We start from the raw sequence: 23,474 nt of genomic DNA on the forward strand, positions 1-23,474 counted from the left end.
TGGAAACAGCTTGGGATTAATGTGAGAATTTGGTCATTCTCGAGTACGGGTTCGGTGCATTTATTGACAGAAAAGACATCTGCAAAACAGTGCTATTCACTTGCGGTAAAATCTGTTTTTACCCTCTCCTTTTTAACTTTCAATTCTTTGAGTTACTTATTAGGTTTAAAACTTTTCCTCGCAGGCTCCACCAGGAATTAAGAAAAATCTTCAACGAACCTACGACTCGTGGAGTCCGCAGTTTATCAGCCGTGGCAACTCTTCCATCAGAGCGCAAGCGCTGTTTGTGCTGGCTTGGTTTCATGCTATAGTGCAAGAAAGAAGAAACTACATTCCACAGGTTTGTAAAATGTTTCTATTATCCTTCGAGCCTTCGCGGCAAAAAGATCAGTGGCTGTTAAAGACATCTAGTACTTTGAGTTAGGTTAAACACCTGTCACAAACAATAAACGCTGTTCGAGTTTCTCTTGAGTCCCAAATGTTGCCTTAATTTTTCAGGGTTGGACAAAGTTTTATGAGTTCGCTTTTGGTGACTTGCGCGCGGGAGCTGATATCATCGACAGACTTTGCACAGCTGCCGGTAAGTAAATATAAATTTTGCAACATCCTTAATCAAGAATCATGCGAAACAAAAGCAAACAAAACAAACAAATAGCATTTAAACAAACAGAGAAGCAGTTCTGCTGTCAGAATATATCGGAATAAGTGAACCGCATCACGACGTGGACGTCTAAGAAAACAATTCCCGTTTTATAAAAGGCTAAAAATAACTTTGGTAGAATCTACATATCTCAGCCAACACCCTGATTTCCCTTCTCTGTCCCATGTTAACATCAGAAGTGCGTCCGTTTTTTTCATCTTCTCCCAGAATCCCGGTTAAGTTTTTATGATGGTAATGATCTATTTGCGTAAACGAACAATTCCTTCCTTTGTGGCAACACTTTTTTAACTGTTACTGCAACGTGTGTGGTCAGTGCGGTTGTCGACAGTGTTTCTTGGTAGTCGAAAACAGCCACTGAAAACCGCCTGAAATGCTCTTCTGTAGGTTGGAATTCTCCACGCGTAGACGAAGGGGTTCAGACAGCAGTTTACTAGGATAACTTTGTTTGTTGTATACAAAACAAATCGAAAAGTATCTATATATATGTATTTTGGGTGAAAAATAAATATATTTTGAACAATAAACTGTGGGGCGGAAGATGCGTAAAACAAGATAAGAACTAAGAGAAATGCGGACACCATTTTGCATTCTCTGTTCCTGTGGGCCATGCCCATGTGCTGTCTTCGCTCGTTATCAGCTACATCTTGCACCTGATTATTGTGTAGGCGAAGCGCACGGAATGTTTTCCAGTATACCATAGGCAAGATGATCAGGGGAACTGAAACATGAAGATGGCAGTACAAGAGAACGAATGTAGATGTCGCTACCCCCATCAACGGAAGACAGGCGAATAACAGGGAATAAATCCAGATAAACGCCATTGCTACTTTTATCTTTGTTTTTGTTACCAAGACTTTGTAGTGAAGAGGAGACGAAACCATGAACAAACGGTCAAAAGACATCGCAGTAATCGTGCCAGAAGAAACGATATTAGTCACAACAGCGGAAATGGTTAAGAAACGCTGGATACCTACAAGATTTGCTCTTCTCTGGCCTCTTAAAATAGAGATGTCATAATAAAGGCTCCCGTATCCAGGCACAAGACCAGCCAGTAGGTCGCACATGCCTAGGTTGACCACCAAGAGAGTTGCAGGCGTTTGCCAAATCCTCTGACTCGCGTTTGTACTTCGAGAGATGGTGATCAGTAACAAGACATTTGAGAGGACGGCTGGTGTGGCCAACATGATGCTTAGAATAGTTTGTGAGAAGAAGAAATGGTCGTCATCTAATGCTGCCTTCGAGTTGGACATCTTTAAAATATGAACTAAACTTGAATTTTCCTTTTTACTTACGTAGCGGAAACGAATAAATAAGAACCGAAACACTTTAGCGACGTTGGTTATAAATTATAAAGCCTATTTCAGCTGTTATAAAGACAGCTGAGAAAACAAGACATTTCAGTTGCAGTTGCAGTGGAGATGAGGAAGGCGTCTTTCACGCATCTTTCACATATCTGACAACGCTCTTTTCTCTCCTGTCTCTTGATGACGTAAAGACGTAAAGAAAAGAACACAGACTCGATTAAAAATTTAATTAAATGGAAGAAAGTAAAATAGGATAGGATAAAACAAGTGACTTTATTTTAGAAACTGGAATCTCGAGACTGCGTCCGGTTGGTGTTTCTGTGCAAGGTTAAGGTCGTCTGTGATTTTGATCGCATAGCTTTTTTATCGAAATGGAGTGAAACACGTTTAAACATTTTAGTTTCATTTTGAACCTTTGGTAGAATTATACGATTTGATACACGAGTAGAGAAGTAGAATAAAATAATATAGAAATAGATCTCGGAAGCTGAGAAACTTAGATTTTAAAATCATCCTGCAACATACCACGTGATAACACCTCATACGTGCGCTTATTGTTGATGGTATCTTTTTTTTCATTTAAATGAACAGTCGTTCCCGACGATTGGCTGAATTTTTGACATTTCTTGTTTGTTTTTTAGGTTCAGGGTCTGTTCGATGGAAGTTTGTTCACGGTTTATTTGAAAATGCCATTTACGGGGGTCGCGTTGACAACACGTTTGACGCCAAGGTTCTTCAATCTTATCTGCTGCAGTATTTTGAACAAGCTGTCTTTCCAGGCCAGGTGAGATGACTGCCACAAAATACTTTTCTTGAAATCAAACTTGTTAGTAGGTACTACTGTGCCCTGCAATCTTTGCGCGGTCAGAATGGACGATTAATTGCAGGGTTTAGGAAAGTACCTCGGTGAAGAATAATCCGCGAACGGCTTCCCCTTTTTAGTAGCGCAGTGTATGTAGATTCAATGAATTTCAAGAAAAGCTTCTGAGCTCTACGGTTACGTTGTCGGCGAACGACAAAATCAATTCAGATTTTGTCCACTCCTTCTCTAATCCTGAAGATTAAATCCTTCAGGAAAAGAGGGCAAGATGTAGCATTAAGAGTAAATGAAGTTTTTTTTTTTCAGTAAGAGCAAATGGCTAAATTGTGCGGCATTTTCATCTGCTATTTTCCGTAAAATTCATGGATATACTGATTGGAACTTGCGATAGACAAGTATTCCATCCGAGGAGAGGCACGATTCTCCCACTTTCTTCTTGCTGATGGAAAACGATATAAGGTGTTTATGAGACTCGTAAAACTTTTTGCAATTTTTTTAGGGAGGAAGCCGATCCAAAGCTAAGAAAGTGATTCCAAATGTGACTCTGCCGACATCTTGTCATCACAGGGTGAGAAGTTTATTTGTTTTAGTACTATCCATCGGTACAAGTTGTAATGATTTGTGAAGAAGATTGATGGTAGTTCACTTTCCACATCTTTGACCGACTGGATAAAGATTTGAAAGTGGTTTGTATGTTTTTTAGGATTATTTGGAGATTATTAACTCGCTTCCCGACGATGACAAGCCGTCCTTCTTTGGACTACCAGCAAACATCGAGCGATCTTCGCAGAGAATCATCAGCTCTCAGGTAAGGCACACAGTTAGCTTGGGTCTTTCTTTGTAAGTTGGTCGCATCTTTTACGTTACCTTTATTATAAAATAACCGTTTCAGCTGGGTGATAACATGGTGAGAACGCTGGAATCAAGAGTTCAGTACCTGTCGTATTTCTGTCTTCAGCTTGAAAAAATAGGGTAGCCTTTGTATCATTTCGATGATCTAGAAGGTCACCTTAGGGGGTAGGAGTTGTATTGAACTGAAGATGCTTTGATAATCAGCATTACACACGAGCTTTGCGCGCTAGCGTGGCTGTCAGCGAACTAACCCTCTCTTCTTTGTTATGATTCCTCAGGTGATAGGTCAGCTCAAAGTGTTGATGCGCTCCAACCTGGAGGCGAGCAAGTTTGACAAAGAAAAGTGGTCCACTGAGCTGTCGCCGATCTTGAACTTGTGGAAGAAACTCAACCAGGTATCCTTGGGTAACTCCGCTCCTTTCCTATCCCTTGTACAATATGATTTTTCATGTGAGTTTATTGATCTCAGTTCGTGTGTGAGGGAACATTGTCAATGCCCTACCTGAAAGCCCTGTCCTCGTATTTACTCTATTTGCTGATCGCCATTTTGTGGTTGCAGGGCTCCCAACTGATTCAAATGAAAATCTCGGCACCAACGGAGACTGGTGAGGAATCTCCAGTGACGTCATTCGTGCAGCTTGAGCGTTACAATGCAATCCGATTGGTACAAATCGTGCACGCGTCTCTCTCCTCCCTCAGTAAGGTCATCCGAGGAACGGCATTGCTGGATGCTGATGTTCAGGCTTTAGCGGGGGCTTTACTCAAACAAGAGGTGAATTTACTTCAAATCTTTAAGGAAGACACATCCAGCAACAGTAACAACAGTAACAACAGCAAATATATATTTCAAGAACGAGAGAACATCGGAAAACCTCAAATCGCAAAAGTTAAAAATACGGCGTGTATACCAGAATAGAAAATGAATCTAAGAATTTAGGACAAAAATAAAACTGAAGTTTTGCTCCCCTAGAAAGTCTTGATAACTACTACTAAAAGACAGTCGCACCCTTTAAGTCAATCTTTGGTGATATGTTATCAGAATAAGAGTTTAGACTCCGTTATTATGACTGAATAGTCCACTTGAAATCGTTTGGACTACAGCCTCCCACTTGATCCAGTTCAAGAAAGTTTATAACTTAGACGGGAAGTGTGGAAGAAAGCCTTAACCTTTCGTAGGTCGTGATCAAACACATTGAGTGTTTTATATGCGTACATAAAATGTTCAGGTTATTCATGGAAATCAGTGCTTTTTAACATAGATCTCAATTGACTAATCTCTGCTGTTTGCATGTGTAGGTCCCTCTCTCTTGGAGCAATCGTTTCGAGGGCCCCGAGGACCCTATTCAGTGGTTGAGGTCCCTAGTTGCAAAGTCCCTAGCACTAGGCTCCTGGGTGGAGAAGTGCAGCTCAGATTCCTTGTTAAGGGACGTGTTGGACCTCTCAGACCTTTTCCATCCAGATACGTTCCTCAATGCCCTACGTCAGCAAACAGCACGGTAAGAGAATATATGTCGCTGCTTTTATCACTCTGTGTCCAATTTTAATAACATTTATATCATTCAAGTCAAAAGCGCCAGTTTTTAGAGGCAAAATTTCGCTTAGAGTGTTTGGCGATGGCCGCTCAAGGAGCCCTGGCACTGTTCTTTCCGAAATCGTTGAGTTGTACTCCTGGATAAAACCCGTGTCTGTATGGATTTCTTTCCATCAATAAGCGTGAGCAGGCGGCTACCGTAAACCCACAAAAAACCAATAAACCCTCCAAAGGCGGGCACCTCATAAGAGGTGCAATTAGTATTGCTTGAGTTGGTCACCTATGGGAGGTATTTAGAGGGAGTTTACCATATTTTCCGGTGGAAGAGCAGTCCACTTACGAGAATCTCTTTGAAGAAAGCTTTGACTGTTTTAACTTTGAGAAAATCGCCTTGCAGCTCTTACTTTCCGTAGAAATTTTGCATCCAAGTAAGAAGCTAGAAAGAAGTACTGAAGCCCAAGCTCTCCGCAAGGGGATGTAAACGATTAGCATTATTGCTATTTTCAAATCCTAACTTCCATATTTAATTTTTTTTAGAGCGATGAAAACGTCCATCGACAGTTTGAAACTTGCTGTGTCTTGGAAGGGATCGCAGATACCTGGAGCCAAGTTTACAGTCAAGGTTTGTACCTGCCAGTAACTGTTTATGGAGGAAGGGGCTATTTTTCTCAATAGATACAACATTTTCACTTGATGTAATATGTTTGGAGCTCTGCGCCCTGTACAAATTTTTCTTTTTTTTTTTTTTTAGAACCTTATTGGGCTACATAACTGCGTAAATGGCTTGTAGTGCAGCCTGAAAACCTTTTAACATTTAGGTCTGTTCTCCACTTAAAAATGTTTGAATACCCACGTTGTTTTCTCTCTAATTAGCTCGGTGGTCTTCAGTTGGAAGGTTGTAGCTTTGACGGTAATACACTGACAGAAAATCAGCGAGACTCGCCCAGTGTTTCAGCGATCCCCACTGCTGAGGTGGCCTGGGTGCCAAAGGTACGTCGTTTATATATAGCGGTGATCGCTAATAGATTGGTTCTCTCTCCCTATAATATCCGCTTCACTCTTCTCGAATGTACACAGGCAACCATAAAATACACGTTAGAAAATGGAAGGCTAGAGTTGGACTTTCGCTTGTGTTATCTCAGGTTTAAAGTTGGCTATGTGTTATCCTGCTTGAGCAACGCACCACTCTTTGTCTGCGTTTGCTCAGGAAGAGCTTATCGTTAATGTACTCAGTATAGGAAACATGCTAATCGCTCCCGGATAAGTAGCTGTGAAAGCAAATTTAGTATTCCAATCTGACAATCTGAAGTACTAAATAGTCACTATTACTACTGTGTAATTTATTTGTTATTTTTTGACAATAAGAATACCGCTGACCCTTATCCAGAGAACGAATGCATCTCGATCCCAATCTACTACAGTGCTGACCGAGACAAGACAGTCACGTGTTTCAACATGCCGTGTGGCGGTAACCAGAGCAGGTGGACCCAGTGTGGCGCGGCACTTTTTTTAAAGAGTCAGTAAAATGATCTGGACACTAGAGTTGTACTTATGTTTGGAGTGCAAGTGGTATTGTGTTAAGCATGAATGTTTGGCTTCTACTGAATAAAGGAGTTGCTTCCTTGCTTTGTGCTTTTTTTTTATGTCGCTCCCCACTGGGGTGCAAGATAAAAAGTTTTATTATGCTAAATTGAAATTTACTAGCCTGAAAGTGTTCACAAGCGGAATCGTGTTGTTTAGCAATCATTTCCGTCGATCTTTACTGAGACTAAACTGTCGAATGTATGTCTGATGTCTACCAGATCTTTCATATGGCGTTTTTCAATCACCATTAAACTTACAAGTCAGTCCAAGCTTTTGGTGAGTTGTAAACGCATGTTGTAGACGCAAGAGACCCTTCTCCTTGACCTTGTAACACGATCGTGGATGCTGTTATCTACTAGTTGTTCTATTTTTAGAAAGTTACGTATCCCCTTATACTTCCTTATATCATTGGGACGGCTTTGTCGACCAAATGCGTACATGGAGATGCCGCCTCCAACAATAGTTCAATCAATGGCTTAATCTTCGTGCTGCTGTTGTAAACTTTACCCAATCTGCATTAATTGTTTGAAATTATTTGATTCAGAGTGACCAGAATTTATCAAAATTTAATTAAGCAGTAAACCGCACCTCCTATCAGTTGACTGGCGTAACAACCCACTTCGGATGGTAGAATAACATTTGGAATGTTTGTAAAAGGCCGGGGGCTATGGGCTTACAAGTGCAATGAACGACAGGTTGTTCACCAATCAAGACTCTCCTAGTGTTTTAGTTACTTCACAAGTAACAACAGTCTGAAATTTGGAAAGTAGGGCAAAGATAGCTACAAATAACTGATGCAGTCTTAAGAACCTGGGCTGGGTTTTTCAAAACATGGTTTAACTTACCCGGGGCTAGTGTGAAGTTTTAATTTAGTTTTATAGCTCTGCAAAGCGATTTCTCGTTTTCCTTTTCTCCCCGTTAGTTTCGAGTCATACTGAGATAAAAAAAAAACCCCAACAAAACCGTAGCACTTGTACACGCTCTTCTACATGAGAATTTAAAGCCAAGGTTAACTTTTAAACCTAGATTAACGTGAACCCCCTTTCTAACAACCTGGCCCTGTAACTTAAATATCTCACATCACTTGGATTAGAAATATTTGTTCATCAATTGGATAGAAAGGATAGAAATGTCAGTGTTAGAGCTGCTCTCGGGGCAGTACGTTCGTAAAAGGGTTTTAACCCAAAAGGATGATTTTATAAATTTCATGGAATCTCACTGTGAGAAGTTTTAAAGGTCAGCGATAAAAGAAATTTTCGGTAGTAGAGGTTGATAAGCTATACGTTTTCTTCCTATTGTTGGAGTTAGCTCGTCTATTGTTGGAGTTAGCTCGTCTCTCGTTTCATCGCAAAGTTTCGTTTGTTCCCTCTCACGTCCCATACTTATCCGGCCCCCAGGTGATAAATTGATTTTGCACCTTCTCTATTCTTTTCCCTAACTTTTTCCGGACTTGTTTCAAGAAATATGTATGAACTCCACATGAGCATGACAATCAAAATCGTGAGAGGACTCGGCGGGATTCGCAAGGATCGTGCCGTGTTTCTCGCTATGGACTCGGGATTTGATCTGAGATCTAACCCCGAGGATAGGGAAATACCCCTTCCTACGTTTTTCAGGGAAAGGATTCATAAATCACAACATAGAAAAGCGTTGAATACTTAGCTTCTTGTGTTTTTCAGTCTTTTAGATCATTTTTAGTATCGTAAAGGAGGTGGTCTGGAATAATTTCTGGATCTTGGTCCCAGATTCCAAAGTTTTCATCCCCCCATATTGGTCAGCGGACTGTTATTTCATATCCAGTCTCTCACCTGCCTCTGACCAAATCATGATTTCTCCGTTGCGTCGTCAGGAAATTCTCTCATGTTTATAGCCTTCATCCTCGCTTTTTTGATCGGGGTCTTTTCCGTTTTGCTTTTGGAAGCCTTTTTGCTTTACAAATGGTGGAGTTCTGCAGGTGTGGATGCGCAAAAACTTTACCCACAGCGCATGAAAGTCACCAATCCAGAGGTATTTCGCTCTTTCAGTTGCTTAAACAAAATCACCGGAAACATTGATTATAATTTAAGATCGCAATACAATGTACCAATTTTTGATCGCTGTATACAAGCCTATGATCTGAGAATTATTTATACCTGGTTTTATCTTTCTGATATTAAATTAGAAAATTTTGAGCGTTAATTATATTTCCGTTTCAATCAGAAAAAGAAAAATCATGCACGTTTTAATTTTCATCCTGAGGTGTAGTGCGACCTGGATCCAGCTGTAAGGTGCCATAATGGAAAGGGAAGGAGATTTTCAGAATTTTACTTAAATTTAAATACAATTCCTTTGGCTGTGATGATGTGTGAGTTAAAAGAATTGGAAAAAAATCCTTTCGTTTGTAATCACTAGAGCAACAAATCTTATAAAATGAAATTTGCAAGAATAACATAAATCTTTGTGAAGAAGTTGTGTGACATTAGAGAACACCTCTACGTACCAGAAATTGAGTCAGCTAAATCACCTAAATGAAAACACATACTAGGCACTTGTTGATGTAAATATTCTCCACATTTTTTTTTAGCCTCTAGCAGATTACTGCAAGAAGGATCAAGCCACTAAACCTGAGTCATGTGTTTGTATAAACCTTCTATTTTCCTTTCTGTGGAGAGAATGGAGAGATTCTCCACAGATGAAAACATACTTCTTAAAGAAGATGAACTCAGAGTTCACTGAACTTATTCAAGGAAAAGCAGCTAGCAAACTGATTGAGCAAATAACGATTGAAGAACTTTTTCTTGGGACATCACTGCCTGTTATTACAGGTTTGTGTATTTTCTTTACTTAAACACTTTACTCCCTAACTTAAGTATACATGTTCTCCAGACTGTTCTCCATACATTTCCTAAAGTGCTGACTTGGAGAATTTGTCTAACAATCAAGAGCCTCTTTAGTTGGTGATCATTTCCTTTATTCTCAATGAATTTCATGTGTGATTTGGGGGGGGTGATACTCTAAGGAGAATTTTGTATTGTATCAACTAATCATCCCCTAATTGATAAATTTCTTGGTTCTCATCACTTGTCTTCATGATTTTGTATTGATATTATAAGGAAAAATTCTGTCTTGGTCACTCGTGGGAGTTAACAGGTTAAGCTTTTTGCATATCTCCTTCAACGGACGAGGTTTGTCCTCTTTTAATTGCAAATGCAAAGGCACCATGCTGAAAGAGGTCATTTTTATCCAGGGCACCCAAGCTCTCTATAAAGGTATACTTTCCTCCTCTGAAGTTATCCACTGCAATTTCTTTACCAAATTAAATTTATTTCTTCACAATCTCTTCACACTTCTCTTTTCCAAGGCATACATGTAAGATAAGATTTTTGCAACACAATCATCTAGTTAATTATCCCTTCAGTACAACCCAGTAAGGGGCTTTTTGAGCATTCTTTCCCTTGTGATGTTAAGGAGGCTAATCTCTCATAGTTACTAGATGATTTACTTTTATCAACTGAGTTGATAATGTAAATTGGCCAAAGTAAAGAGTTTTAAGGCTGAGGTTTTAACCTTTTGTCAGTCTCATAGTCACTGCTTGACCCCAGTTACTCTGGCCTTTCAATTTTGATGCACTGTTAAACAGATGGGTAATGACAATTGAAGTCTGTAAACCAAAATTGGAAAGGCAACCATGGACAAATTGTCTTACTCAATCTACACAGGGCTACAGAAACACTGCAGGATGTAATAAAATTTAAATTCCTCATATTTATTAGTTTTTATCAACAGCACTACTGTCCTAATTTATTTTTATGTGTTTTTAAGGATTATTTTAACACTTTGACACCTATAAGTGAGCAAGACCAGAATAAAGAATTTGGGGAGTATTATTTGATCCATTACCAAGTTCTCTGAAATACCCTCATAAGAATTGTATAACAGATTGTAAAGAGAATTACTAATGACATCTTGGGAGCGAGAGGGTTAATTTTGTCCCTTATGCACTTAGTATTACATATCTATGATTCTGTTTCCCGTGCCATTCACGCCAAAATGGATAAAAAAAACAGCAGTAAAAAAAATTCTAGTGATTTACCACTCTAGGTTGGTCTGTATGGGGAAAAAACTATGGCCTAAGTCTTGATTATGTACTCAAGGCCTTATATACAGTTTTTTCTTCCCATACAAATCTCCTGCCTAGAAAATAAAATGTATTATTTTATTTTGTATAAACAGGTGCCACCATCATGAAGATAGGAACAAAAGACCCAAAGGAAGTTGCAAAGGAGTTAGACATTGCCTTTGACCTTGAATATACAGGAGGATGCCACATGGCTATACAGGTTGATCTTGTTTTCAACAAGTCTGTGTATGTGGCAGTCAAGTTGGTTTCTCTGAAAGGCCGAGCCAGATTACAGCTAAGCAGACATCCCCTTTCACACTGGTCTTTTGCCTTCTACGAGGTACTGGATGATAAAAATATTGAAGACCATTATCAGAGATATGATCATTAATTATTTTGCAGATAGTTGTAACTTTATGTTAGTTTATTAATAAATTCTGAAGGAAGGGTCTAAGGACAGAATTTCAAGCCCCTCAAGCAAAACTAGACAAAGTGGATCAAAATCTTTCTTTTACAACATTGGAACATGACCTTTTGAATCCTCTGAAACAGAACAACCTTTTGAAAGGTCAGTCACATGAGAGTGAAGAACACATTTTTGAAGAAATTTAATGCATTTATAACTGTAGGGTTGAAATGCAATTGTAAAGTAAAGTACCACTTTTGACAGACTGTTGATAAGGCTGAAATTTGCTCACATTCATCAGTCAACCAAAGCCTACACATACATGGGGTCAAATTCTTTGCATTTTGTTTTTTGGAGTTTTTGGGTTTTTGCTTGGTCTTTGTGTGTGTGTGTGTTATTTTTTTTTTGTTTTTGTTTTTTTTTCTTGGCGAGATGATGTTTTGGATTTTGCACTAAACTCTTAAAACAAAGAAGTATACGATCCTTTTATAGAGAAAATTAGCTTTTTTAATTTCAGAGAATGATCAATGGTATTCCAGTAGCTTTGTGTATTTATTTATTTTTTTATTTTTGTTTTTTTTTTCTATTCAGGAACCCGAAGTTGAACTTGAAGCTGAGTCCCAGTTTGAAGGCAAGAACTTCCCTCAACTAACATCCCTGATAATAAGCCATCTTCGCAAGTCTATACAAAAGAAACACACCCTCCCAAGCTACAAGATCCGATATAGCCCCTTTTTCCCACAGTTGATTCCTCAGGATGAAACCCAGGAGGTGTATGTTCATAACAGCAGTGTCACTGTGGGTAGTCTAGAGGTCACTGTTGTAGGGTGTACCCGTCTACCTGAATTAGAGAACGAGGCCTCTCAGTACTGCAGTTTGTCTGTGGACCAGCTTCCCTGGAGTCAACTTGTTGAGAACAGGAGAGCAATGTGGCCAACATTTGAGGTGGGGTCGACATGTGTCTGTTTTCACTTTCAGTGAGCGTCTATCCTTTAAATTTTGGGTTGGAATTCAAAGCAATTTACTCCAGGTGTAGTGTGGACCAATTTGGTTAACTCCTCAGTCAAGCCTAGAAACTCAACCTAAATTGTGGGTTGGAATTCAGGTGGGTGAAGGCGAGGTGGGGTCGACATGTGTCTGTTTTCACTTTCAATGAGCGTCTATCCTTTAAATTGTGGGTTGGAATTCAAAGCAATTTACTCCAGGTGTAGTGTGGACCACTTTGGCTGACTCCTCAGTCAAGCCCAGAAACTCAGCCTCTCAGCGTTCAGTAAATAATTTTGAAACGAAGCAACTGTCGTAAACTCATGAACATGCGAAACCTTAAATTTCACAGTTTTTGCCCAAAAAAAAATAGTGAAACGAGACTAAATCCGATTGCAATCGAGTAAGCTTTAGAATTTACCCAACTTTTTTCCGATTTGAGTCCAATTTATAGAAAACTGTCCTATGCAATGCCCTGACAATGTCTTTCTTTTAGTTTGATTCCAATATTTTGACTTGAAGAGGCTGATTTAGTGCAAATATGAAGCTTAGATCTCATAACAGGCAAAAAAAACACGAAATATCGACTACAAGTCCGTTTCATACTGACGTTTTTTACCCGCAGATTGAGATAAGTCGTGAGAACAATGAAGTATCCTTCGGTCTGACCTTGTGTAACGAGATCAGTGAAGATGAATTGGGAAAAACCATCGTGATAGAGACAGTTGTAATAGACTCCCCTGCATACAGTGCAGGAGTTATGGCTAAAGATGTACTGGTGGCTATTGATGGAAAAAAGATAGAGTCGCTCAAGCAAGCTGCTAAGCTGATGAAAAGTAAAAGCAGGTATCTTTAATACGCTCTTCCACGGCAATTATCAACGTCTAAGTAAACTGAAGATGATTTTTCGAGGATTTGAAAATCTTTTCTGGGTAGGCTCCGTGGAATCCAATAGAGATTTGTTGTTCCATTGATTTCGTCTTTTGAAAGTGAACTTCAAATTACATCTGGTGTATTTTTGGCAAATTTAAACTTCCGTAATTTCATGAAAATTTTCTGACGTCTTGGCACCTTCCAGCTCTCTCTTAAACCGTTTCTTAAGTTCACTTCAGACCACTTACCATTTAACCACAGTGGCATTATTACTGTCACTGATAGTACATGTAACTCAAAGCCTGACTGTCGTTGCTTGTCTTACAAACTATGGCTTAACGTTAATCCTGAACTGTCTGTTTCTGTGCACCAAACAGGAGATATTCGTCTGACAATGGACTCCTCTAAAATCTGCCGTTTACTTCCACTCAAAACTTTTGTCGCTGAGCGCATTAGTGGGCTTGCCCAGGAACCCCAGCCACGGCTCCATCACAGCCTACCAAGGCTCTTAAAACTTTCACACCCACATGGTTGTTGCTCATATTTTATAATCAATTTTTTTTATTTTTCTTTTTGCGTTCTAGATTCACTGGTACGGTTCAAAGACCACCTACAAGAATTTCGCAACGAGTCGATCGCGAAAAGCCAGAGAACGAACAAGATGAGAAAACTGTCGTGAACTTTAAGAATGTCGCACTTCACAATGACAGCGACTCCGAGGATGATTTTGTCAACATCGTGGTGCCACTGTTTGAAGTTGAAGACGACGAAATCGCCAAGTCTACAACGAAGGAAATGCTGTCACAAAGCAATGAACTGAGGCAGAGAGCGGAGAAAAAGATGAAAGGAAGGTAAGAACGAACTTTTTCTGAGCATTCCTTTACTGGGTTTGTGTAGATGAATCGTTATAGCGATTTGTCGTACCAAAATATTCTAAACTATAAATGAATAAGGGCGGTAAGTTTCTAATGAAACTTTGGTGCTGCGTCGGTGGTGGTATAACATGACAATTTGATTTATCAACAGAGTTATTAATGTAATAGTGTAGTTTGATCGTCCGGGTGAGTGTAGTCCTGAGAAGGACTGTTGTCGGTAGTGGTGACTGACGTTTCGACAACCTGAGCGGAAGTCATCATTAGAGTCAAGTGAAAGGTTGTTGTCAGTCGAATGTACTTAGTCCGGTTTGTGTACACTGATTGGTCAGTTTTGCCATGATGTTATTGGCTGTAATACTCAAGTGGCGTAGGTCAGTCGTGATTGGTCAGTTTGGATCCGTTAGTGAAGTTGGGTCGTTCTGTACGGTTCGTTTGTAATGTTAATGTCGTGGATGAGTCGTTTGTATGGTGCCGGTAGTGGTTGACACCTGTTAAGGGGAGTCTGTTCCAAGTTAGTAAACCAGTTTTTAGGGTCAGTCGTTGAAAGTAGGTGGTGCTGTAGGTTAGGCATTGCGCAGAGTCCCAGTCAATGGTGTGGTTCGTAAGTCGGTGATGTTCAGCAATGTGATTGTTGACATCGCCTTTCCTCGTCGCTCGTTTGTGTTCAGTCAGTCTAGTTGCGAGGTTTCTGCCAGTCTCACCGATGTAGGAGGCGGAGCAATCAGCATGCAAACAACCTTTTATTTGACTCTGATGATGACTTCCGCTCAGGTTGTCGAAACTTCAGTCACCACTACCGACAACAGTCCTTCTCAGGACTACACTCACCCGGACGATCAAACTACACTATTACATGTTATCCCCGGGTTCAAACCATTTACTGTATGAGTTACTAATGTAAGGCTGACGTTTCGAGCGTTAGCCCTTTATCGCTAGCTCTGACGAAGGGCTAACGCTCGAAACGTCAGTTTTAAAAAATCCTCTACGGTTGCCAATTTACATTTATTTATGAAGTCAATTGATGAAACCAAATTTCTAAACTTTGTTTACTTTATAATTAGTCGCATTCCTTTCGGTTTAAGACGCTTTTTGATTGGTCTAGAGAATGCGTCGCATGTATCCTGTCCGCCAAAATTTCAAGCTCAAATTTTCGCTTGTTTTGTCTTAGAGATCAGACATCAAGGGGGCAACCGACAAGGGAGACAAAACAGGGATCACCAGCATCCACACAGCGGGCGAACGCAGGCCAGATAACTCCTGAAGTGAACGATGAAAAGGCGTCTGTCGAAAAGACTCCTTTACCAAATGGCACCGACACTGCTTCGCCAAAACGTCCAAGGAAGGTGTCTGTTTCATCCCTGAAGGTGATGGACGGACCAGATACCACCAAAACCACGCTGGTGTCAGCAAGCTCGGTTAGTAGTGCTGTCACTCATTGGCGCTGATTATCGAAGGATATTGACGAAACACAGAGATGTCGATGACTTTTTCGATGATGCTATGCTAAAACCAATATGTTTGGTTGGCTGGCAGTCCCAACACTCAAGCAATATTGAACCTTTTATTTGTTTCCACAGACTATTAAAACACGAGGGGGACTAGAAACTAGAAAATATTATACCAACCCAGCACGTACATATTCACGCCCACAATTTACAATATGGACTTTGGAAGTAGAAATTTGGAAACTCTCCCGCGTAACAAAGGGAACAAAACGGGGTGGGGGAGAATTATGGAAAGGACCTCGGCGTAATAATTGGTATCCCTTCGCGGTCATTAAGACACATATTGACCTTCGTTTATAGGATCCAGTCTGGAATGAAACCTTCAAGTTTGATGTCCAAACCCCTAACCTTCGATACCTTAACGTGTGCATATGGAGCAAATCTCAAGAGAAAAACGAGAAAGATATTATACTTGGCCATGTGAGTAGAGATGATTTTGCACTCATAAGTTTTCTCTCGCCACTAGAATTGTCTGGAAGTAACTTTTAACTATTTGCTCAGCTGTAAGTGACAAAAATTATAGTTACCATAAAGGTCTATAACTTGAATTTCCTCAGTTAGTCGTCTTATCGATTCATCTTTAGGGTTTGCACTAGTGGAAAAACTGAAAAATCATAAAAAAAATTTTGCGGAAACGTCACTTTGCAGGCCTGTGATTTTACGGAATTTCAATGTGGCTTATGGAAAGCGAGGCGATCGAAAATTGCTGAAAAAGATTTTTTTCCAGAACGACATTACTGGAGTGAGAACGCGCTTAAGAACCCTTTAACTTATGATTTAGCGCACTTTCTTCCAGGTTGACGCCCTTAAGGAATCGCTGTTTTGTGCTTTTAGGCGAAACACTGATCGCTTATAAACTGCCGTTAATATTGTTGCAGGTAACCATTCCCTTGATGGACATTGCACTACGATGCTTGTCATTCTCGTCAAAGAGACACGAAGAGTGTTTCGTCTTGGTTTCCCCACACTCCGACAGGATTATATCAAAGTAAATAATAAATTTGAATGTGACATTCATGATTTCCTGTTTGGTACGGAGAAATTTTGGATTTTGAAAGAATGAGGAGCTGACTTCAAGAACCTCTTTTACTCCTGAAAGAAACTAATATTTTATATTACCGATTGCTAAAATATTTCCTTTGAAAGGAGAATTTTGAGTTTTAGCCCAACGAGACAATAACTTCTCATACGATGATTTCTTCACGCGAGGGGAAGGTCACGTGTAGCTTGCAGCCCGCGCTGCACAACCGAAGTAATTACAATGGCCAATCAGAATGGAGAAAAATCCCAGAATCCAGTGCAAGCTGAAGTTAAAAATATGCAAACTACCTGAAGAGAAAAAACGTGTGGGTCCAAGTTGCAATCGGTTGAGGTTTTGTAATCTGATTGTTTCAGAGGTGGTGCGTTTTTCTCTTGACCAGTGCCAAACAAATAAATGTAAATGCCAAACAGTTACTTTTGTGTCACACTGCGATTAATTTAATATTTCTTTATCAACATCTGTCTCAATGAAAACTTATTGGAACTGATTCTTTCTCATTTGCGCCAGTCAGCCATATCTTCGCAATCATCCCGGTCTGAAAGAGAGTCTGTGCTGTGGAGACATCACGTTGATTTTCCATCACAACCCATCTCTTACGGATTGTGATGAGTCAATCCTTGAAAAAGTGGAATCACTGAACGAGTCTGCACCAGAGGTATGACCAAGTTGTTTTCTTTTCGATTAGCAATTTCACTGATGAGCAGTGGCCTTGAAGCTACTAATGACAACTTAATGAATAGAAATATTTAGCATGTGTACCGAAACAACATTTAAACATAAATGCATTCGCTAAATTTGAGTGTTATTAGCTTAAACGTTAAGACATGGTATGGTGGGCAGACGTTCCACAATCCACTCTGAGCTCTCTCGATGGAAACATTTTCGAAGGTCCACCTTCAAATTCCCCCTTTCCATGTGTCTACCTCAAATTTCGCGATCTCATCATGGATGTCCTTTCTTGTAGTAGGGTACACCTTTAAACTTAATCGAACCCAATCGATAGTTGACATTTGCGTTCAGTTCTCCACTCGTTTAAAATATGTATGGTCCTTCTGGCTTGTCCTTTTTCACTCCGTAGCCAGCTATTTTATTGTAGCCTCTTGTTCATACCTTTCCCTTTGTAGGATGAAAGTCAAGAAAAAGACACTCTAGAAAGGTAAATAGAAAATTCTAAATTGTTATAGAGTCAATGTTTTTAGGGATCTCAAGGAGAAATTTTTTTGAGACGCAGAAGGTTGCCAGAAGTTTGGGGATCTTTGCGCCTGGCACAGATCTTTTACCGTGCCCTTTAGTTTGGAATGCTAAAACGAGGGCTTTCCACTCGATTGTTTGCTTTCAAAGCGTATGAGAAATACCTACATTCTCCTCCTAGTTGTTCACGTCGCATCCCTTGCGTAGAAATCAGCTTGAGATGAATGCAGATTCTTTTGTAGAAATGTGTCATGATTGCGATCAGATTTTTGTTCTCTTTCGTCCCTGTTTCTGTTTTTTTGTTTGTGACTCTACTGTGAAGTATTTTAAGTAATCTTCTTGAGATTTGTTTGTTGGTTAACATGAATGGCCACTACTTACAGGGATGAGTGCCTTTTCTTTGCTTTTTCTTTCTGTAACATTTGTTTAATGTATTGTCTGTTCTGCGTTGCAGTTTGGAGCCTCCCAAACATCAGTTTATCTTAACCCAGTTTCATTTTCCCACAAGATGTAGTTACTGCAACAAAAAGGTAATGACCGGTAGATAACAAGAAATCGTCTGAGCGTTTTCTCGTAAATTTTTCCGTTTATGGGATTTATCTTCTGTCAACTTTGTAATCGAAACGTTGTTCGAAAATTTTTAATCCTCGAGCTGATAGAGTTTTTCTTCCTCACCATCTGTGTGGAGGATAATGTTGCCATAATTTTGTCCTGTTGAGTGAGTGAGTGTGACAATGGAACGACCTCTTCACCCTCAACGGAGTCTGTCGAGTTTTATCCGACATTTCTCGCACGTGGGTTTTGTTTGCTTCAGAACATCTTCCTTCGTTCAACGCTTGATGACGATTTCTTCGAATCGCTTCGAATGTTACTCGGAATTAGCTCGTGATCACACTGTTTCCCGATCCTACTTATTGTTTGAGTACTACAGAAACAAATCTGCTACAAAATTACCTCCAGCATCATTATACAACCTCTAGTTCTTTTCAATAGTATAAAAATTGTGCTATATCAGTAGCCACATGCAGTCTTAAACTGCCTGTTTTTGTTCGTAAAGCTGACCATTTTTGGAAGTAACAATCATGTTAACTGATATGCGATTTTGTGGTCATTTGGTTGTTTATTTTTATTTCATATTTTTTACCAAAACAATGTTTTTTTGTACAGGTATGGACGAAAGTTGCGTTCCAGTGTAGAACATGTGCCATGATCTGCCACAAGAAATGTCTGCGTAATTGTATGGATTATACGCACTGTGCACAGTGAGTAATAGTAGTGACAGGATCTGTCGGTGTCGCTTTTGAATCTCGCATTCTAATATGAATTTGAGCGCAAGATTTTGGAAGGTGTCGGGGCAGGTGACCCTTTATCTTAATGTGAATTTGATGATTGGTAATCGTTTGTTTTATTCTTGAATAAATAAGACGTATTTAATGTCGAATTTCAGGCAGAGCATTCTTCCAATGAGTGTCGTAACACTGAAAACGAGGTTACAAACCGCCAATTACAACGAATGGAACATTTTAGGTCATCCGAATTCGGAGTTTGGCCTCAAGCGCGGGATAATGTCTTTATTCAGTTGTTAGTCTCAATATTGATTATTCATTTTCGCAGGAAGTTTTCTCGACAAGTCGTACAATAATCCACACCTAACCTTGTCCCCTTTTCATACGGAAAAAGAAACCGGCAGGAAATACAGCTATGCACAATTTTGTGTTTTGGGTTTATTTTTATACGTTGGTGGTTAATTTCTTGACAAGCACAAAACAAATCATGTTCGGGTGGTTTTCTAGACAGCAATCAAAGTCAGCGCAGGACAAAAAGGAAGAAAAAAATGAAGAGAATGAAGGCAGTGTGGTGGAGTCATCTGCACCTGATGTAGCAGAGGCTTCCAGTGAATCGGATGATGAATTCTTTCCTGCCACAAGTGAGCGATTATCGGACGAAGATGAAACAAAGTCAGAAGTGACAGATGATCCCGTAAGTGAAAGTGTTCAGGTAGGCAGCTCCGAATCTAGAGAAACCTTAGAAATATTCGACTCCTTGGTAGGGGGATTTAGAAATAGAGCCCAAGATGAGTAAAGTTAAAGCGAATCCCTGTCCTTGTTGATTTTGAATTAAATTCGTTCAACAGCATTCTGAAGAGACTGAAACTGCAGCTGAATCAGACGAGAATGTCTCCGATAAGAAAAATACGAAAGAGGAAGCGACTGCTATCATGAGAGCTTCAGAGCGAGTGAGAGAGGTCAGTTTCATTAGTGATGATTCTCACAAGCAACATATCAAGTAGACTGAATTTATTTTACAGATGATAAGGAACGAAGTGATCGTCGCTGGCAAACTGCATAAATCAAAACTATAACAAAATTCTCGAACGTGATCGGTCATCACCAGCCCGATTTGAGCACTAATAGGGCAGTGTCGCGTCATGCTTGTAATTGGACAGTGTAATAGGACAGTTAAAGGGACACAGTTAACACGTCATGCCTATGTAAGTGGACAGAACGCGTCATAAGCACGTGCTGTTGTCTCGCATTTTGCCGAGTTAACTGTTGATTTTTTTATGAAAACGTACAACCGATTTCTAGTTTCTTTCTCAAATTTTGTAATAGTTTTGACTAATTGGTAACAGTTCTTCGTGTTGTCCAATTCTGTCTGTAATCATACGAGTGATTAACAAATCGGACTCCCGCTTCGCGGTTGTCCGATTTTGTTTATCACTCGTATGATTACAGACCGACTTGGACTCCACTCGGTCATATTACCATTATTAATCGTTTCTTTCTTATAAATACCTTGAGGAAGTCTTCTATCTAAAATTGTAATTCTTAATGTCCTTTCAATAGTCTTTATTCTAGTATTGATTGTAGATTTTTAATCAATTTCTAAGAATTTTAGGTGGTATCCTTGATTAATGGAGTGTAATTGCTAGATTTTAGTGGCATTTTAATTAAGCTGTTATTATTATTATTATAATTTTTTTTAGTATTAGTATTATTATTATTGTTATTATTATCATCATCATTATTACCTTGAGGACTGAACCACTAACTAAACTACGAAAAGATTTGTTGAGAACGCAGCAACTGAACGACTTTATTAAGGAATGCTTGACCAACTAGATGCTATAACTAACGGTGAGACATTTGGATATCCATGATATGTATTTTGACTTAATTCCGTTTAAGGTTGGCAGAGAATTATTCTCCAATCTTCCTCTGGAGGCTCGCAAAAGCAAGTTAGAAGACATGGTGAGACATTTTTTGTGGATCCTCGTTAACTCCAAAATTCTTCCCACTTTCCGCAAAGTTTTCTTCGTTCTAGTAGCTGCCTTGTGCGTCAAAGGGCATAAAGAGGGTTATAGTGTAGTTGAAGTGATTCGCCTTTGATGTTAACTGTTTCTCTTTGATCTTAAGATGAACAAATTACAAGTAGAGATTGACGAAGAAAATGAAACGCTTACAGAATTGTACGACGAGAAGAATAAAGCTAAGGAAAAGAAACAGAAAGCTGCTATAGAGGCGCTATTGGTGAGTTCATTTGGGAAAACTTACTTCTGAAAACACTAGACGCTAGATGTAACATTGCCAACAACACGAATCGTGTTAGTGCCCGTCCTTATTGAGTCTGATAAATGTATAAGCGCAAAATGAATACAATTTCAAATCTTGTGGTTTGGGCAACTCAGTTTTTCCAATTTTTTTTGTTCCACACTCGTGACAAATGTTCGACATCCTTTTATAATAGTCATCTTACTTTTCAGGCCAAATCAGAAGAAAGAAGCCAAGCACTAGCCATGTTGATGTTACAGTACTGTGCTGGTTATCAGAGCTGTGTGGAGGCTGAAGAACTCGACTCTTATCGGTTGTGAAAGATCGCCACCATCCAAGTCAACCTTTAAACCCAGGCTCTAAGAGTGATCAGCATCTAATTTCTCTCTAAATTTTTACCACTGAATCAGACATTAAGGTTTCGGAATACAGGAAATGACCACCCACTCAAGAAGTTCTAATGTTGAATTCTACCCTTGATGATTAACCTTAAAAACTGCTAAAACATATGAGCTAGGTATTCAGTTTCCCTGTATGTAGACTAATTACTTTCAGAAGTGCTGTGCGTCTTTAGCTTTTTTAAGCTCATTACGCTCAAATATAGGGAACGAACTCACGTCGCCAAAGGAGCAGATAATGCTCTTTTAGCAACATGCTAAATTTGATTTCAAATATTCGTTTCCAGTGCCCTTTTCGAGTATGACTTGGCTTATGAAGAATCTCTTTTTGTATAATTATTATAGTATATCAAAGGAACATGAGCAAGTGACACTAATCTTGCTGTTGTATATGAAAAATTACTTAGTCTCTTGAATAGATTAATATATATGATTGATGTAATTTATATTTATAGAGATTTTTCGTTTTGTCTTTCTCAGATACCCAATTATTGATTTCTGTTATGCTTTACAGCGTAACCTCTGCCGTCGCGCAGCCTTCTTTCGCCAAAAATGTTTTCTGCTTAAACGTATCGTAGTTCACGTTGGTATTTTTTCCCTTTATGTCATGAGCATTTTAAATTGCCAGAAGTAATGGTGGATTTTCTGATGGAGGTCACATTGTGTTATTCAAAATAATATTTAAGGAGCTTCTAAGAAATTTTTGGCTAGCCTGTAGTTTTCACGTATTTGATGCTCAGTATTTCTTTGTAAAACTTTGATTTCCACTTTCTTTCTTTTTCGTTCGATGGTTGAAGAAGCTGAGAGAAAAGAGAAACTTTACTTGGGGTTGGACAATAAACAACAGGAAGAGGAGGGGGGGGGAAGGGAAGGGACATTCAAGGATGGATAATAGACTTATGATAAGCTTTATCGTAGTTAAGAATAGAATGAATAAATGTGAATTATTGACTGTTTCTTTGTTGGGCCCAAACTCCTTTTGTTTATTTTCATTTCGGGGAAAGGTATGGTCTGATTTAAGTATTTTAGCTCGATATAGGTGGAAAAAAGACTGGAAAACGAAGCTTCATATTTGAAATCGAGGCTTGCTGGAGGTATAATAAACGTCCAGGGAAACTGAATTATTATAATTTAATTTTTTTAATGAGAAAAAAGTTATTTGCTCTTGGACCGGCAGCCAATGCAGTTCATACAACACTGGACATGTGTTCACGTTTAGGTGTAAGCGTGGCGATTCTGGCTATCTCGTTTTGAACAAACTGAACTCTAGTCAAAGTTTGTTTCGGCAGTCCTTATAGGCAATGAATTACGTAAGTCCAATCTGGAGATGATAAAAGCATGTACGAGGATATTTAAGTAGTATGCCGACTGCATGATGTGTTTCTTAGTGCAACTAATCGTTCAAAGATGATGAAACCTGCTTTACATCTTGCAGTGACATTCAGTATCTTGAAAAACCACAATATTTCTTACTGTTGATGGCTTGTTGATTGACGTCGATGAGGAGGGTGGGTGCATGGTGACGGGCATGTGGTCTCAGGAGTTCAAATTACGCGTGCACAAGAAAGTATTTTCTCTTTGCAGAGTAGAGCCATGACGGTTTTCCCAAAGACTTCTTGTTTCATTCTTTAATGTCCCATAGGAATAGGCTTTTTCAACCTTCAAATAGTCTTCGAGATGTAATATGGTTGTGTTTTGAATTCTTCGCGCCTTTTGCGATAGTGGAATTTTTGTTACTAGTTTTGTATTCTTAGAGGTGCAGTTCAACGCGGAGCGGACAATAACTGAGACAAGAATG

General features: G+C 39.3%; 3 protein-coding genes across 3 annotated transcripts in view; 2 read left to right on the forward strand and 1 right to left on the reverse strand.

Moving 5' to 3' along the window:
• Positions 1 to 6,792, forward strand: part of LOC131784321 (cytoplasmic dynein 2 heavy chain 1) — a 50,756-nt gene extending 43,964 nt beyond the window's left edge. Inside the window, exons 66-76 of the mRNA XM_059101124.2 lie at positions 185 to 340; positions 499 to 580; positions 2,607 to 2,749; positions 3,285 to 3,353; positions 3,489 to 3,593; positions 3,916 to 4,032; positions 4,197 to 4,409; positions 4,934 to 5,133; positions 5,706 to 5,790; positions 6,042 to 6,158; positions 6,534 to 6,792. Coding sequence (XP_058957107.2) covers positions 185 to 340; positions 499 to 580; positions 2,607 to 2,749; positions 3,285 to 3,353; positions 3,489 to 3,593; positions 3,916 to 4,032; positions 4,197 to 4,409; positions 4,934 to 5,133; positions 5,706 to 5,790; positions 6,042 to 6,158; positions 6,534 to 6,692 — 1,446 coding nt within the window. The 3' untranslated portion in view covers positions 6,693 to 6,792. The remainder of the gene's footprint in view (positions 1 to 184; positions 341 to 498; positions 581 to 2,606; positions 2,750 to 3,284; positions 3,354 to 3,488; positions 3,594 to 3,915; positions 4,033 to 4,196; positions 4,410 to 4,933; positions 5,134 to 5,705; positions 5,791 to 6,041; positions 6,159 to 6,533) is intronic.
• On the reverse strand, positions 946 to 1,911 carry LOC136278025 (cannabinoid receptor 1-like). The gene has a single exon (XM_066161194.1). It carries the CDS (start codon positions 1,909 to 1,911, stop codon positions 946 to 948), a length of 966 nt encoding a protein of 321 aa, XP_066017291.1.
• A 1,778-nt stretch (positions 6,793 to 8,570) lies between the features above and the next one.
• On the forward strand, positions 8,571 to 22,797 carry LOC131784324 (PDZ domain-containing protein 8). The gene is made up of 18 exons (XM_066161461.1): positions 8,571 to 8,759; positions 9,316 to 9,556; positions 10,965 to 11,191; positions 11,849 to 12,202; positions 12,867 to 13,087; positions 13,699 to 13,965; positions 15,158 to 15,404; positions 15,795 to 15,914; positions 16,373 to 16,482; positions 17,044 to 17,191; positions 17,661 to 17,692; positions 18,182 to 18,257; positions 18,895 to 18,989; positions 19,521 to 19,725; positions 19,862 to 19,972; positions 20,916 to 20,978; positions 21,144 to 21,257; positions 21,491 to 22,797. Exons 1-18 carry the CDS (start codon positions 8,613 to 8,615, stop codon positions 21,596 to 21,598), a joined length of 2,886 nt encoding a protein of 961 aa, XP_066017558.1. The 5' UTR covers positions 8,571 to 8,612; the 3' UTR covers positions 21,599 to 22,797.
• The last annotated feature ends 677 nt before the right edge of the window (positions 22,798 to 23,474 follow it).

Source organism: Pocillopora verrucosa, chromosome 14 (assembly GCF_036669915.1).
Source record: "Pocillopora verrucosa isolate sample1 chromosome 14, ASM3666991v2, whole genome shotgun sequence".
Classification (NCBI taxonomy): domain Eukaryota; kingdom Metazoa; phylum Cnidaria; class Anthozoa; order Scleractinia; family Pocilloporidae; genus Pocillopora; species Pocillopora verrucosa.